This window comes from Balaenoptera physalus (genome assembly GCF_965194825.1).
Source record: "Balaenoptera physalus genome assembly, chromosome: 19".
NCBI classification, from domain to species: domain Eukaryota; kingdom Metazoa; phylum Chordata; class Mammalia; order Artiodactyla; family Balaenopteridae; genus Balaenoptera; species Balaenoptera physalus.
Genome location: NC_138900.1, coordinates 33,162,398 through 33,178,582, shown reverse-complemented (window position 1 = coordinate 33,178,582; position 16,185 = coordinate 33,162,398). Strand labels below are relative to the sequence as shown.

At 45.3% G+C, this 16,185-nt stretch overlaps 1 protein-coding gene across 1 annotated transcript; it reads left to right on the top strand.

Moving 5' to 3' along the window:
* The first annotated feature begins 784 nt into the window (after nt 1-784).
* LOC309649058 (TSSK6-activating co-chaperone protein) lies at nt 785-10,303 on the top strand. The gene has a single exon (XM_082438549.1). It carries the CDS (start codon nt 6,400-6,402, stop codon nt 6,775-6,777), a length of 378 nt encoding a protein of 125 aa, XP_082294675.1. The 5' UTR covers nt 785-6,399; the 3' UTR covers nt 6,778-10,303.
* The last annotated feature ends 5,882 nt before the right edge of the window (nt 10,304-16,185 follow it).

Genomic DNA, 16,185 nt, shown 5'->3' with positions numbered 1-16,185 from the left:
GCAACTACCCAATTCTGTCCTTGTAATGCAAAGCCGCCATAGACAAAATGCAAGCAGGTGAAAGTGGTCAGAGGATACAAACTTCTAGTTATAAGATGAATAAGTTCTGGAGAGGTGATGTAGTGCATGGTGATTAGAGCTACCAGTATTGTATTAGAAACTTGGAAGTTGCTAACAGAGTAGGTTTTAAAAGCTCTCACCACACACCCAGAAATTGTAGCTATGTGAGGCACTGGAGGTGGTAACTAACATTGTTGTGGTGATCATTTTGTAATATATACATATATAAAAATCACTGTGTTGTACAGCTTAAACTTACACTGTGTTCTATGTCAATTTCATCTCAATAAACCTAGGAAGAAAAAAAAAGAAAACTATAGAACAATATTCCTAATAAACTGAGGGAGACACTTAAAAGGATGATATAATGTTATACTTATTTATATGATAGGTCATTCAGATTTCAGAACATTTTATAATTGAGTCCATTTTTATGTATGTATATATAAATATTGATACATAGACACACATATATGTAGGCACACACATATACCTGTGCATATGTGGAAAGAGAGAGAAGGGGAGTAAGGGAAGAGAAGAGAAGAAGGAAACGGAAGGTTATACATCAAAATGTTCCCAAGTGGAAAGTGAGATATAGAGTGATTTTTTGTTTTGTTTTTTGCTAACCTGATTTTTCTTAATTTATTTCTGAGATAAACATTGTATACTGTATATACCCTTTAATTTTTTAATAAAAGGGAGAAATAAAATTATCTTTAAAAATTCTTTTAAAAAGCAAGCCAAGCATTAACCTAGACGGAGGGGTCACCGGTCCCGGTCCCCACTGAACTGCTGAAGTTGCCATCATCAGATGTAGTCTCGGCCAACACTTGCCTCTCTGGGGAAGCAGGCAACCTGCTCCACTCAGAACAATTTCCCCTGGGGTAGCTCAACAGTTGTTGACTTGACTTGTAGTTATTTAGGAAGCCTCCCCATGCCTTCCCATCCCTAAACGATTTGCAGATGTAAAGAACAGTCCAGATATGCTGTCCCTCTCCTGTTTGTATCTCTAATGCATCTACACCTTTTCAGAAACAGGGAAAGAACATCTCCATCCTAATAGTACTTCCTAAGAAGGGCCCTTCCCAACTCCACAAACCCAGTGAGGTTCCTCTGTGTAGTGGACGTTGTCTTTGCCTGCGTAATTCTTTCTTCCCACCCTTAACCTCCATACCTTTGGGGAATTGTTCTTTCCCCATCCCCTGGGGTTCAAGTGGTACTTTCAATCTCAAGTCTCTCTACCCCCTAGTTACAGAACTGAGCAAGTGATTGCTGAACGGTCAATCAAAGTCCTCTCTCAGGAGTTTTACAAAGGGCACTGAGAGCTAAGTTCTGTTTCTTCTTGGATTACAGGCTGTGCAAACATATCCACAGGGCTGCTGGCAAGCAGGACCTTTAGCAGGGGGGGAAGCCCAAGAGAAGGAGGCTAACGGAGGAAAGGCAGTGAGATAAAGGCCCAGTTACCTGAGCCAATTCATCTTTCTGCTTGGACCATTTTGAGTTGGGTTTCTACTGTTGCAATTGAAAGAATCCTAATAAGACCCTCATAGCATCTTTTCCATTATAGCACTTAACCAATCAGTATTATGTATTTATTTGGTTCCTTCTTTAATGTTTTTCTCCACCAGTTTGTGAGCTCCATCTGGCCAAGGTCCATGTCTATTTAATTCACTACTGTTTACCCAGCACCTGACACAATGCTTCCCTGGAGCATTATAAGATATCAATAAACATAAAGTAAATGAACAAATGCATATATGAACCCAGTGGCTGAGCTAGATCAAATTCTTCTGTGACTTCCTATAAACTTAGACTCAACTATTAATATAGTTGATCTTGAAAAGAGAGGTCTCCTGTTCCTCACTTGGCCCTGCCAGGCAAGGTAACTTTTGAACTTCAAGAAAAAGTCCAGACCCCAAACTGAGTCATCTCTCACACTTCCCCACTCCACCCTCATCCTCCCATGAGGCTCCTCCGAGGTTCCTGCTCAGTGGGACTCTGTGACTTAACCTTCCAGAGTTTGTCAAATGGAGAACAAGCTTGTGAACGTTCCACTGCTCTTGGCCCTGACCTTTAGAACCAAGTGCTGATGGAACTGGTGAGCCCTGACCCACACTGTAGGTGCAGGAAGACAAAAGAGATCAAGCAAGGGCAGTGGAACATCGTATTTCCTACCCTTCCCTGGATTCCCAGGTTGAACAGGCCTCCCTATCAACATTAAGACTGCAAGGAGAGGCTTTGGAAGTCATGGCTGCATATCACCCAAGTGAGAATCACCTGGGCCTGTTAAAATGCAGATTCCTAGGCACCACCCCAGACCTTCTGAATCTCTTGTGTGTAAAGCACATTTTTTTTTCTTTTTTTAAATTTTTATTTGTTTATTTATTTATTTATTTTTGGCTGTGTTGGGTCTTCGTTTCTGTGCGAGGGCTTTCTCTAGTTGCGGCAAACGGGGGCCACTCTTCATCGCGGTGCGCGGGCCTCTCACTATCGCGGCCTCTCTTGTTGCGGAGCACAGGCTCCAGACGCGCAGGCTCAGTAATTGTGGCTCACGGGCCCAGCTGCTCCGCGGCATGTGGGATCCTCCCAGACCAGGGCTCGAACCCGTGTCCCCTGCATTGGCAGGCAGACTCTCAACCACTGCACCACCAGGGAAGCCCTAAAGCACATTTTAAACAAGTGTTTCAGGTGATGCTGATGCACTTAAGAGTTCAGAATCAGGCACCCTTTGTTCTAAGCCCCATTCACCCTGTTGCTGAGGGAGGGACCCACACCCTAGGGTTATGGGGATGGATGAGCACATGACACCTGACCCAGGACGCATAAGATCAACACGGCAAATTGTTATACTCATAGCCCAGGGAAGGACACTGAATACCAGGTAGGGCCGCACAGGAAGAGTGAAAAACCAGGGGCTGTGAGAGGCAGGCTTTCTAGTAGCAAGAGGTGTTCCTTGTTTCCCATGGGAGGATGTGGGTTTTGTTTGAATAATTCCATGGACTGGGAGGGAACTGAAACCTGCTACCCGGGGTTAAGCAGGAACTAACTGTGCCTAGTCCCTTGAAAAGGAGGGTTGTTGAGCGGGGGACCTTGTCCTTGGAAACAGTCTTAGAAGAAGAATTTGCAGTTAAACCATTGGAGGCCCTCCCAATTTTACCAGATGCCAACGCAACACGTAATATTGAGTCTTAATTTTAGTTCTTACGCCACACCCTTCTGTCACCTCTTCCAGAAAGCACAGCCTCCTTCAAGCTGCCTGGATATCTGTCTGCTTCAAAGTGGGGACAGGTGTGTGTAGAGGACAAAACTCAGGCCAATAGGCTCTAAGGAGGAAAGCATAGGGCACACGGCTTCCCCTAAACTATTAGCTTTAGCACAGAAAGAAAGTGGGGGAAGGAGTCCCCATTTCCAGGAGTCTCCATCCTCCTGGAAAACCTAAAGGTGCCCCTGCGTGTGAGGCCAGCTGGCATGTCCCACATCATCACCCAGACAGCCTGCAGTTGACCATGGCGGCGCTGAGCTATAAACCAGGCTGCACAGGGCTAGCGGTCAGCCACAGACGACAGCCAAAGAGAGCTTTCACACTGTCCCTGCCCATAAAGAAAACAAACAAAAACAGAGGGAACAAATCTAGACCCATATCAAAAATACCGGCCCCAAACTGAACAGGATTCACAGAACACCAGCCGAGAGACCACCTGTGCATCAAATAAATAAAAGTCCCAGCAAGCTGGGCTCTTATGTCTAATTCCACTTGGGATACCTTTGGTCTCTTTTTCCTTTCCTCTTCCCGCAGAAGGTCCACTGGCACTACCCCACTCCCCGCCCCCACTGAATACATATGCCTTACTTTGGGGGAAAAAAAATGCTTCCATGTAGTTGAACTTTTCATATTCCTGAGGCTCTAATTAAGCTCTCTCAACATAGAGAGTTTTCATTCATTCGTTTATTTGCCGAATGCTCATCGACCATCTACTATGGGCTGGATCTGTACTAGGAGCCTTTGGAAATCCAAGATGAGTGAGAAAAGAGGCAGACTCATACAGTGGAATGCTACACTGCAATTTTTTAAAAGTTCTATACATACTTATATAAAAAAGATCTTCAAGACAGATGGCTAATTTTAAAAAATGTAATAAGCAGAATAGTGTGGATTGTATCATTTGGGTAAAAGGGAGACAGGGAGGAAGATAAAGGATGAAGGAGGAATAGAGAGGGAGGCAGACAAACATGCTCATTTCTGCATCCACTCTCCAGAAGAACACACAAGAAGTGGAAACGATGGCTTCCCAGAGGGAGTGGGGCATGAATGGGGGCTCCAGCCGGAGGAGGCTTTTCATCATAGACCATTTTGTGCTGATCTAATTGTTTAACCACCTTTATGTGTTACCTACCTCTCTCTCCCAAAATAAAACATTTTTTAAAAAAGAAATAAAAATGAGAAAACTCAAAACCAGGCAGAGCAGAAAGACTAATAATCATACAATTAGCGAACAATGTAGTAAATGCAATGATAAAATTTTCAATGATAAAATGTAATTCCTGGGGTTCTTGAAGAAGGGCACCTAACCTAGGTGGAGAAGTCAAGACAAACGTATTGGAAGGACAGATATCTTGACTGACTCTCAAAAGTTGAGTAGAATTGGGGGCCGCTGCCCTCCACATCATTTAACTGTCCAAAAAAAAAAATCTAGAGGCTTTCAGGAGAGAGTTCACAGGTCCATGTGGCCTCTTGGGACTGTAAAAGGCTGATGCCAGATGCTCCCAGCGGAAGTGGCATATTCCCATATTCCCCAAGGGTGCTTAGTTACCCAGGGAAAAGAGCAGGCCAGCTACTGAGCTAGCCCAAGCTGGGCGCAGTTAAAGTAAACATTTGCAGAAATCATTTCTTAATTAGCATCACAGCCTTCCTGCCAATTCCAGATTTCCAGCAATGTGCAAAGCTGGGTAAGGCCTCCCTGGCTTTGATTCCTCAAGGTTATCTTTTACGTGCTTCATTTCTATCCAGTGAAATGAAATTTCTAAATTCCAACTTCATGAGAACTACCCATTTCTTCCCCACCCCCATTCTTGAGCAACCTCTCAGAATGAGTGTTCTTTGAAAAGAGACAAGGTCTGTGCTGACATCTCTCTTTAGAGAGCTCCATCAAAATCCTGCACTTGCCCAGTGTCCTTTCCTTGGCCACCGGTAACCAAGGAAACGAGATACTATGGTAACACAGGGAGGAGAGGAAAGGACGCATCCACATCCAGAGCCCTTCCTCTCTCACTCTCTCCTTTCTCCTGGAATCAAGGCAGCTACTAGGGCAGAGAGAACATCTGTTCTCAGCTTCCAGGGGGAGGGGACGAGGACGTTGATGGGCGGCTTAATGGCTGACATCCAGACCTTCGGATTCCATAACCTGAAGTCTGGTGCCCACCAAAAATATGCCCTTTCCCAGCCCAAGGGTGCAGCGCACTCTAGAACCTGTAACATAATGCCCAAAATTCCAGATGTAAAGCACGTTTATTCAAATGAGTGCAATAATACAGATTGGGATAATGTCTAAGTAAAGCCCTAAACATACTGAAATTATGACATACGAAAAATTACCACGTGTTTGAACAACCTTTGGCAAGTGTTGCATTTTTCTCGTGATTTCATCCCTCCTTTCTGCCTCCAAACTTCTGCCTCCACCCTCAGCCCTCTGACCATCTCTATCTCTGCTTCTCAGATGCCCTCCTGCTGTAGTTTTCTCTGTTTACCTACCTCTCCCTCTGAGGCCTGCCTTCCTGCTTCTCTCTGTCTCACTCTCCTCTCTCCCCTCCTCCTGACCCACGGTTCACCTGTCACTCTCAGGATGGAGGGGCTTCAAGAGAAAGATTCCCCGTGTGCCAGTGCCGGCTCGGGCCCTGCCATCTCCTCTCCACCTAGAGCACTGTTAATCACCCCCTGGGACCACACTGTGGACATGCATGATGTCGGGCTCAGAGGACCTCAGGGTGAGACAAATGACACCTCGGCTTGAAAGAGGTCAAGATATTACGAATTGTGAGACATATGACGACGTCATAAATAATCCAAGTGCGGTGCTCCAGGGCACTGGGAAAACCTACTATTTGTCTCCAATCTTTTGTTTGTTGAATCTTCTTTTACAACCTTAAGAATTCTCTTTAGAACTCTAAAATCTTTTCTTCTGACGCTTACATGAAATCCTCCTGAACGGGAGCTCTCTGGTCTAATTTTTCAGCACTGAAACCGTCGGTTGAGGGAAGACCTGGCCAGTTTGATGAGGGGTGAGATGGGAGTGGTAGTGCAATCGGACTGGGCTGGGTGGCACCACACCTGTTGGTGTTCAGATGGAACAGCGTCGTAGTCATCCTACTAATAGAAAAGCCAAAGAGGAAGGTAATGCTGTGCCTCTTTGTCGAGCCAGACCCTCCCCCAGCTTTATTAATCTTCAAGCAAGTTCCCCACCAGCCACTTTCCTGAAAATCCTGGCAACAAAGCTGCCCTCAGGAATTGAGCTCAAGCCCAAGGAATGTCTAGGACTCCTAGAATGTATGTGTGCCAGTCTCCAGCTTCAGACCCAGCTTGCCCAACAACAGATGGCTATTTTGGAAAATCTACAAGCATCCATGACACAACTGGCTCCTGGGAGAGAAAGCAAGAACTCTTCTCTCCCAGCCTTATCTCGCAATCTGTTGTTAAATCGCCTGCCCCAATTCAGTCAATGAATTGTGGAACAAAAAAAAAAAAAAATTTTCAGCACTGACTCCCCACCTTGGAACAGTGGTCTCCAAGTTGTGTGATCACACAGCTCTATCAGTCAAAACATGTTGAACATGGACCCCTCCCTACCCTGACATAAGTGCACATGTTTACTTATAAAGCATATACATCTACTACTATATTAATATTGTACATGATAAAATGTACACAAAGATGCGATTTAAAATGAAATGATAATATGTTATATCTGTTTCCATTGCCCTAATAGACTGTCTCGTGCATCTTACGTTAGTCTACTCAGTCCCTTTAAATGACTGAGGGCCTGGCTTTGTCCCCCAGGTCTGTGGGTTGGGATGACCTGAGAACCCAGTGAGGATTGGCAGGAAGATCAGAGTGTGATAGAATTTCTTTGCCAGGGGGTGTATTCATTTCCTGGGGCTGCTGTAGCAAAGTACCACAAACTGGGGGGCTTAAACAACAGAAATGTGTGGTCTCCAGTTCTGGGGGCTAGAAGTCCGAGATCAAGGTGTCAGCAGGGTTGGTACTCTTCGCGGACTGTGAAGGAAACCTTGTCCCATCCTTTCCCCTGACTTCTGGTGGTCTGCTGGCCATCTTTGGCCATCCTGGCTTGTAGGTGCATCCCCCAGAGCTCTGCCTTCATCCTAATGTGGCGTTCTCTCTGTGTACATGTCTGTCTCTTTGTCCAAATTTCCTTATTTTGTAAAGATACAGTTATATCGCATGAGGACACATCCTAATAGGAATCCTGATCTTAACGATCGTAACTCGATCATCCTATTTCCAAATAAGGTCACTGTTTCAGACACCACTGTGTCCCCCCCAGATTTCATATGTTGAAACCCTAATCCCCAGTGTGACTGTATTTGGAGATTGGGCCTTTAAAGAGGAATGAACGTTAAATGAAGTCATAAGGGTGGCCCTGATCCAATAGTATTAGTGCCTTTATAAGAGGAGGAAGAGAGGTCAGCAATATGTGTGCACAGAGAAAAGGCCAGGTGAGAACACAGGGAGAAGGCATCATCTACAAGCCAAGGAGAGAGGTCTCGGGAAAGACCAATCCTGCCAACACCTTGACCTTGGACTACCAGCCTCTGGAACTCTGAGGATCAATTTCTGTTGTTTAAACATCCAGGCTGTGGTACTTTGTTACGTCAGCTCTAGCAAACTAATACAGTCACATTCACAGGTACTGGGGGTTAGAACTTCAGCATCTTTCTGGGGACACAGCTGAACCCACAACAAGGGGCTCATGGTAAACGGGACAACAAGCTAGCGCCCTTAGCCCGAGAGGCGAGCATGATGCTTCTCCCTGGTGGGCAGCTTGGGGGCAGCCAGGAGAAGTGGGAAAGCGACCCTTGCCAGGCTGCCTGCTACCAGGGGATGGGATGGCCTCTCTCTGAGGGCTGCCATCCCCAGACACAGGTCTACTCCCAGGCATGGGACTCTGGCCAGCCACTAGTTCTAGAAGAGCCTACATTCACCAAAGCAGTTTCACACTGTCTTTTATTTTAAGGTTCCCCAAACACTTTGTAGCTGTTATTTCTAGAAGAAACTTCTGATGCTCTGAAAAAAGTGTCCGTGTTTGAAACAGCGACACGGCCAGGCTGCTCCTGGAAAAACAAAGACACGCCCTCCCAATTCCTGATAGAAAAGAAGCCAGATCGGAACGTTTGTTTCCTAAACACGAACTGAACGTTTATTACTTGTACTATTTAATTATGACCCAAGAGGTTTTCTAACCTTGCACATTTTGTCTGCAATGCCTGTTTAATTTTGGTATTAAAGAGACACGGTCACTATATAGTTACCAAGTAACAAGTGCTTAAACCTCAATAAATAGCAGTTTTAATAATAACGTTCTGAAATGCATAGATCACATCTCCCTGTTCATTCTCTAAGAAAAACATTTTAATTATCTATTGACACGTATTGCACATGGAACAACAGTCTTTTTAAAAGATAAATGGTTTTATAGGCGAGTCGGGTTAATTAAAAGCCAGTGAAATATTACAAGCGTATTTACTGGGGAATATTCACTGTAGGAGAGGAAAGGTTCTTACACAGTTGTCAGAATTCTGTAAATGTATTGTTTAATAACCACTTGGCACTTAATTACAGTGAGATGGTGAGAGCTTAAATCTAAACAGAGTGCACTCCAGCTATCTCTTCTACATACATGGCTTCTCCTTAGCCACACAGATTTTCCAGTTCAGACCACACCAAGGCAGGATATGATGGTCTGGACAATTGCTGACCAGAAGCTTCCTAGGTCCCTGGGACTGTCATGAGCAAATACTTGTTCAGATCCTGGAAACCAAGAAGGAAAGCTCAGATTCATCTCCAGAGGTGAGGCCAATTCTGAGGAAGGGCTACAAGATGAAGTAAAAACTCCTTATCATGGTGCTCAAGGGCCTTCACCACTGCCCATTTTTCTAGATGTTTCACTCCTCACCCCACTCGCCTCTAACTCTAAAACCCTGTGGGTGTCTCACCAGCACCATACCCCCCGCCACAAGGAAAGCTGTGTTCCAGAGAACAGCTGCTCCATAAGTTTCATTCCATATGAAGGATGGACAAGAAACCCCCAGCCAACCTACGATGACAATTCAGCATGAGCAAGAAATAAACCTTCATTGTTGAAGTCACGGAGATGTGGGGAGTGTTTGTTATGCCAGCAAACTTAGCCTATCCTGACTCATACGCTTCGCCAAGCCCAGAGCCTGACATGGAGAAGATGCTCTGTGAATGCTTGACAATGAATAAACACATGAGTCCACCAATGGATCTGCCCTTACTTCTCCTCTGGAATATTATCTGATCCTGGGAATCACTGCCAGGCTTCCGAGGAACTTTGAGGATCTCTACCTGTGTATGTGAGCAAGAAGACCCACCAGTGAGCTGAGAAGCTTGAGTTCTGGGTTCTACTCAGAACCTACTAAGGCACAATGATCCAGGGTTATCATTATGAGCAACTTGGTTTTTGTGAAGGGTTTGGGAAAATAATCAGAGGAGCAATGAGCCCCTGAAATAACTGTGTGTGTGTGTGTGTGTGTGTGTGTGTGTGTGTGCTTGCACGCATATGTGTGTGGGTTGGCCTTCCCACCATCCATTCTCTGGCTCCCCGTAATCGCTTCCCAAGTTTTTTCTTTGGGGACCAACTCCCATCCTCATCTCAGGTCTTGTGGTTTGGGTGGCACTGACCATACCCCAAGTTCTAGGAGTGGATGTAACTTGTCGAGGTCACAAAACAAGGTAATGATAGAGCCACAACAAGAACCAAAGTCTCGGGCTTCCCTGGTGGCGCAGTGGTTAAGAATCCGCTTGCCAAGGCAGGGCACACGGGTTCGAGCCCTGGTCTGGGAAGATCCCACATGCCGCGGAGCAACTAGGCCCGTGAACCACAACTACTGAGCCTGCGCATCTGGAGCCTGTGCCCCGCAACAAGAGAGGCCACGACAGTGAAAGGCCCGCGCACTGCGATGAAGAGTGGTCCCCGTTCGCCGCAACTGGAGAAAGCCCTCGCACAGAAATGAAGACCCAACACAGCCATAAATAAATAAATTAATTAATTCATTAATTAAAAAAATAAAAAAGAACCAAAGTCTCCCGATCTTGGGTCTAATCCATCATTTTCCATCGATTTGGTGAGCTCCTGCTCTGAGCCACTCCCAGGATCTAGAACTATTGTGGTGAGAAAACCAGATGGAGAGTCTGCTGTCAGAGTCCTCAGGCTCAATTCAACGCACTCTCCACCCAGAAACCAGCCCTCATCCTCCCCGCCTCCCATCCAGAGGCCCCATCTTCCCCAAATCCTCTGATGCCTCGACCAGCACCAGCCCTCCTCTCTTTTCTGAATTCCTTTTGCCACAAGTCCTAGCACATGAACAGACAAAAGTTGGACAAGTCACCGAAAGGAATGGCCAACGAGGAGTGAGTGTTCCATGGCCTAGAAAAGGAGGGACCAGGGGATCACTGAGGTGATGCTCTTTCACAACACCGCATAAGTCTCCCCCACTGAATCTGGAGCTTCTTGGCCTCATGGAGAGCCCAGGGCACTGGACAAGCTGTCTCCTCATCCCAGATCAGGGAGTTCCTGGCTGGCCCCTCCAGGCACCCCACCTCTGACCAGGTCCTAACACTGGTTCCCCATCTCCAGGGAAGGAAAACAGAATGTCCTGGAAGTGACAGGGCCCTAAACCACTCTGTTGGAAACAGAGTCACTGGAAGCCACAGGGAGAAGGAATGGACCAAGAAGCTGATTGCATTGCCCTTGGCAACAGCACGTCCCAACAGGTCGAGTCAATACTGCAGCACTCACTGGGATGTGGTTTCCTGAAGCTCACGAAAGAAATCTATATTGTTCTCAGGAGCAACCAACTTTTCTGCAGGCAGCACATGTCCCCTCCAGTGTGTGGGCAGCTTAAAGGGACAAAGAAACCCAGCCCAGAAGGTGGCTAAGCCCCAGCCCCCAGACTGACAGCCTAAAGGGAATATGACATTTCACCCGCATGCTGTCCCTCTCCCTCACCCCGTGGCCACATCACTCAGCCCCACAGTTGCAGTGGCCTCCAAACAGAGATGTGATCTTTGTTTTAGTCTCTCTCCTTTCCAATCCAGCCTAATAATAGTTGCTAACATATACTGAGCATTTATCATATACTGTCCAGAAGATAACTTTACAAATATTAACTCATTTGATTCTCAGAAAACCCAACCCTATGGGGTAGATATTATTAGTATCCCCATTTATTGGCTGAGGAATCTGAAGCACAGAGCAGTTAAGTAACTCACCCAAAGTCACACAGCTCCTTGGGGATGGAAACAGGCAGTCTAGCCCCCACTCTTCACCACCATGCTATACCACCCCTCACAGAGAACCCTTCCCATAGCTCCCCTGGTTAAAGGCAAGGGCTTTGGAAACAGACAAATCAGTATCAAATTTTCAGTTCTAGCCCTTACTAGCTCTGTGACTTGGACAAGCTACCCAGCCTCTCTGATCTCATTTTCCTCATCTGTAATATGGATAAAGATGACAACAGTACCTATCTTATAGGGTAATTCCAGGGGTTCAATTAGATGACCCATCACCCTTTCCATCCCCACTGCCCATCCTACTCTGAGCTGTAACGATACCAAACTATTTTCAGTTGCCCACATGTGCTCTGCATATCCTGCTGCCTCTGCCTGGATCGTTCTCTACCCCCTCTTATCTGGCCAGCTCCTTCTCATCTCTCAGGTCTCAGCTGGATATGCCTCCTCGGAGAAGCTTTCCCAACCTTCCATTATGCACTGCCTGTCTCTTCAGTGTTCTCCACAGCCTTGCACATCCTACCATGGTCCCCATCACACTCGACTGTCCACAGATGTGTCCTCCATTGGGCTGTGAGCTCAGCAAGGGAATGACAGTGATCTTGTCCCATCCTCAATCCACAGTGTCTAGCAAGGTGCACAGAATAAGTCAGTAAATATTTGCTGCACAAATGACTAAATGAATATTTCTTTTTATTGATGTTTATATTCTTGCTTTGACCTTCTTAATAGACAACAACAGCCATGCCTTACTATTTGTCTCTGAATTCCCCACTAGGCCTGGCACATAAGAGCAGAGCTGGGACTGGGGGGAGAAAAGTGATGTGCCAAGGGCTCAAATGTATGGAGAACTCAGCTTCGTGCAAGTGCAGGGTGGGCTCAGAAGTCATCCATTAATGACATCTAATTTAAATTAATGGATGGCCCAACAGTTCAGTTACAAATCTCCATGTCTGTCCTCAAGGAGTTCTCAGACTTGTGATGATTTATATTCATCATTGAAGACTGACAGAGCCACACCTACCAGCTTCCTTTGGGCCCCTCGCTGGCGCCACCCTCATCATCTGACACTCTGCTGTGGACCCCCACGTGGACCAGGCTGTGGGAGAAAAGGATGTTCTCAAAGACCAAGGAAATGTGATGGACAACCATGACGGGTGGGTTGAAGTCAGACAGGCAGTGAAGGGACAAGAACATTCCAGGCAGAGAACTGGATGAAGACAACCAAAGGAATGTCAAGTTCATCGGGGCTCCAAAGAAACTCCTCTGACTGAAACTCAGCCTATAAGCCAATGAGAACAGCTAGAAAGGCAGCAACAACCCCACCTTTGCATAAAGCCTGTGAAGAATTTTTCCATCCATTGTTTCATTTGATCCCTACCACAAAGGAATTATAATTACTCCCATTTTATTGATGACGCCACTGAGGTTTAGAAATCAAGTGGCTTGCTCAAAGCACACAACTAGTAAAGTTGGGTTTGAAGACTTGTTTAGCTACTTTGGCAGTTCCCACCCTCAAGGCTTAGTGGTGACATCCACCGCCCTACACCTAGAATGACTTTACACCTCCCATGGAGCATTTACGGGACCAGAGTCTCTTGTGATCAGAATTTAAAGACTCTTTGTTGAGAGTGGCTGCAAAGCATTTTTGATCGCAGTCTTTCTCTTACACAACTGGACAGAGGTCTGGGGGGACCAGGAGGAAAGTGGCTTGTTCTGTTACCTTGGTTTCTTGCTCAGCCCAGCAAATGGAATAACTAAGGCCTCCAACGCAGTGCCTGGGCTTAAGTGAAAACAGCAATTCAAAGACTCTCTGGCAAAGAATGCAGACAGCATGTCACTGCTCTCTGATGTGTCATCCAGATCTCTGTCCTTTGTGCCTACTGCCTTTGTGGGTAGGCACAGAAGAACAAAACAGGATGGATTAGCTAATCCCCTGCTGGCGGTGAGATGGGAGCCTGAAATTCAGCTCTGAGGATTCCTTGACTCTGGGGGTCAAGAAGTTAGCAATGTCCAGAGCCAGCCCTGCATGGCTCCCATTGCTGACAGCTAGCTGAAGGGCCCACATGGGCTGTTGGGAGGTCACAGCGGGGCGTTTCCATTTTAACCCCATTGTTTAGCCAAATGAAGCCAAGATATTCCTGCTCCCCACTGGAGAAGTCAGCCCGGCTTCAATAATTTCTGAGCGCTGACAGATAATTCAGAGATATTGGATATTTCACCACCTGGGGACTGCCCTTCCCTACCACAGCAATCAGTTACTGCCCGCCAACCAGGGGCCATGCAGAGGCCCTGGGCCCCCTCACGCCTTTACGATCAGGCTCCAGCGTCTTGGAAAATATTGCTTGAATTTATTTATATAATCACGTTAGGAAGGCAGTGAGTTATTGTGAAGTCAGCATTCTTTCATCTTCCTTCCCACTAATCCTTTGTTTGAGATTCTGCTTGAAGGACTCCGATTACTAATGCAATTACATGCTACCTGGTAAAGGGTAATCCAAAAAAAATTAAACCCTTCCACATATTGTATTTTTCACTCAGAGCCACCCTTCTCCTAAAACTGAGTGCTCACATAAATCAATTAACTACTGATTTTATGACTACCAGCTTTTAAGAACACATAGGCTTTTGACACCACCCTCATCTTAAAGATAAATGCTGCCTCTCATTTGGAACAACCAGCCCTTCAGAGATCTCTGAGTAAAAGCCAACACTCTGAAAGGAGTTGATTTTAATAACAACAGAATGCAAGACCACCACCAAGCAGGACAACATGTGTTTTATCCTGGTATCACTAAAACCCGAAGGCTTCAGGCTGCCTTCCTGACATTCATGGGCCTTAATATCATGCCCTCTTTCTTCCACTGACCATAGAATAAATGTGAAAATAAATAAAATGGGGCTGCAGACTCCAGGAATATTCTTCTTGGGGGGGTTCAGGAGGCGTGACATTGAACATGTGGATTGTAATCCTAGGACACTGTTTGGTTCTGCAGTAAACAATACTATAAAAATCACCTCAACACTATTGAGTTTCAAATTTTACATCAACCTACAGACAAACCACACAGGCTAAACTATGGTTACGGAGCAAAATATAAATGTTATCCAACTTAACAATATAAAAGTAAAAATACAGCGTACCTGAATGGGTGGAGGGGATTGGGAGGGAATTAAAAAGCAAATGATATTGTCTGTGATGAATGAAATAAGAAATGGAAGTCTTAGAATGTGACTGAATTTGCCTAGATGATCAGTAAGAAAAAATAGTGATTTAATTGTCTTTGGAGGCGAGGAGATACAAAGTGAAGGCTGGTATAAGGAAGCTAAATCTCTTATCACAGGAGGAAGTCGAAAGACAGTGTCCAGAGTTGATCAATCAAAAAACAGCTGTGTACAGGAGACACAGTCCTTTATGTACACAGGTATATTCCCAGCAGATCCCACCCTGTTTACCCAGATGCTCTGGTCTTGGGCCCTGGTCTGCAGGGAACTGAGAAGAGCCTTGTTGTGAGGGACATTTGCCCTTGGTTTGGCTGGGGAAGCCACCTATGCTGGCAGCTGTTTATTTCATAGATCAAAGAACATCCTGTGTTTACATACTATATTATATTGCTGAGCCTCTCCCAGCTCCATCTTGCTGAAGAGCCCTAGATGCTCTCTTAGAACATTGAATTGAATAATTATTTGTTTTAAAGAAAAAAGAAAAGAAATAGAAAACACTAGTAACAGCAAAATATACAAAATAAAACTGCCACAAGATACAAGCACATCTGTTGTGAGAAAAAAATTGAGGGGGAGCCATGGGGTGGGGTTAAGAGTGTAAGCATTGCTGTCAGAGAGCTCTGAGTTTGAAATCCAGTTTTGCTAGTGTGATATCAGGCAAGTTATTTTATTTCTATCAGTCTTTGTTTCCTCATCTGTAAAATGGAGACAACAGTATCTATTTCACGAGATTAAGATAAAAAATAAAGATGCCTGATAAATGGTAGGAGCTGAAGATTAAAGTAGCTATTATTGTCAAAAAAACAACAAACAAAAAACAACTGTGTAATTATATTATTTAGACATATAGAAGAAACTGTCAGAACTGAAAACAGAAACCATTAAAGTGGTTGCTTCAATTTTATCCTATGGTCAAGAGAGCGAGTAACCTTGAGTGGGGGTTGGATAGCGACTTCTGAGTGCTGGTCATGCCCATTTCTTGATCTGGGTGTTAGTTACAAGAGTATCTTTGTAAAAATAATCACCCACATACTTATGATGTCTACAATTTTTCTATTTATAGGGTATATTTCAACTAAAATTTCCTCACTAAAAGTGGCTGCCTTTGGGGAGGAGGAGTACAAGAAATGAGGGGAGAGACAGGGTATCATTGTTTTCTCACCATCAGCCCAGCTGATTATTCAGCCCGATTGGATTATTTTTAGCCATGCAAGGTGTTACTTGCATGAAAATTAATTACGTTTATGCTGCTTCATACTGGACCCTCAGGTCACTTCTCAGGTGTGAGAAGTTCCATATCCTCTAAAGGCAAAGTTCCATGATATGTATAAGGTGTTGGGGAATGGATATCAGCAGAC

Excerpts from the sequence above, each read along its gene's own strand:
- LOC309649058 (XM_082438549.1), top strand. The coding sequence starts at position 6,400 with ATGGAACAGCGTCGTAGTCATCCTACTAATAGAAAAGCCAAAGAGGAA.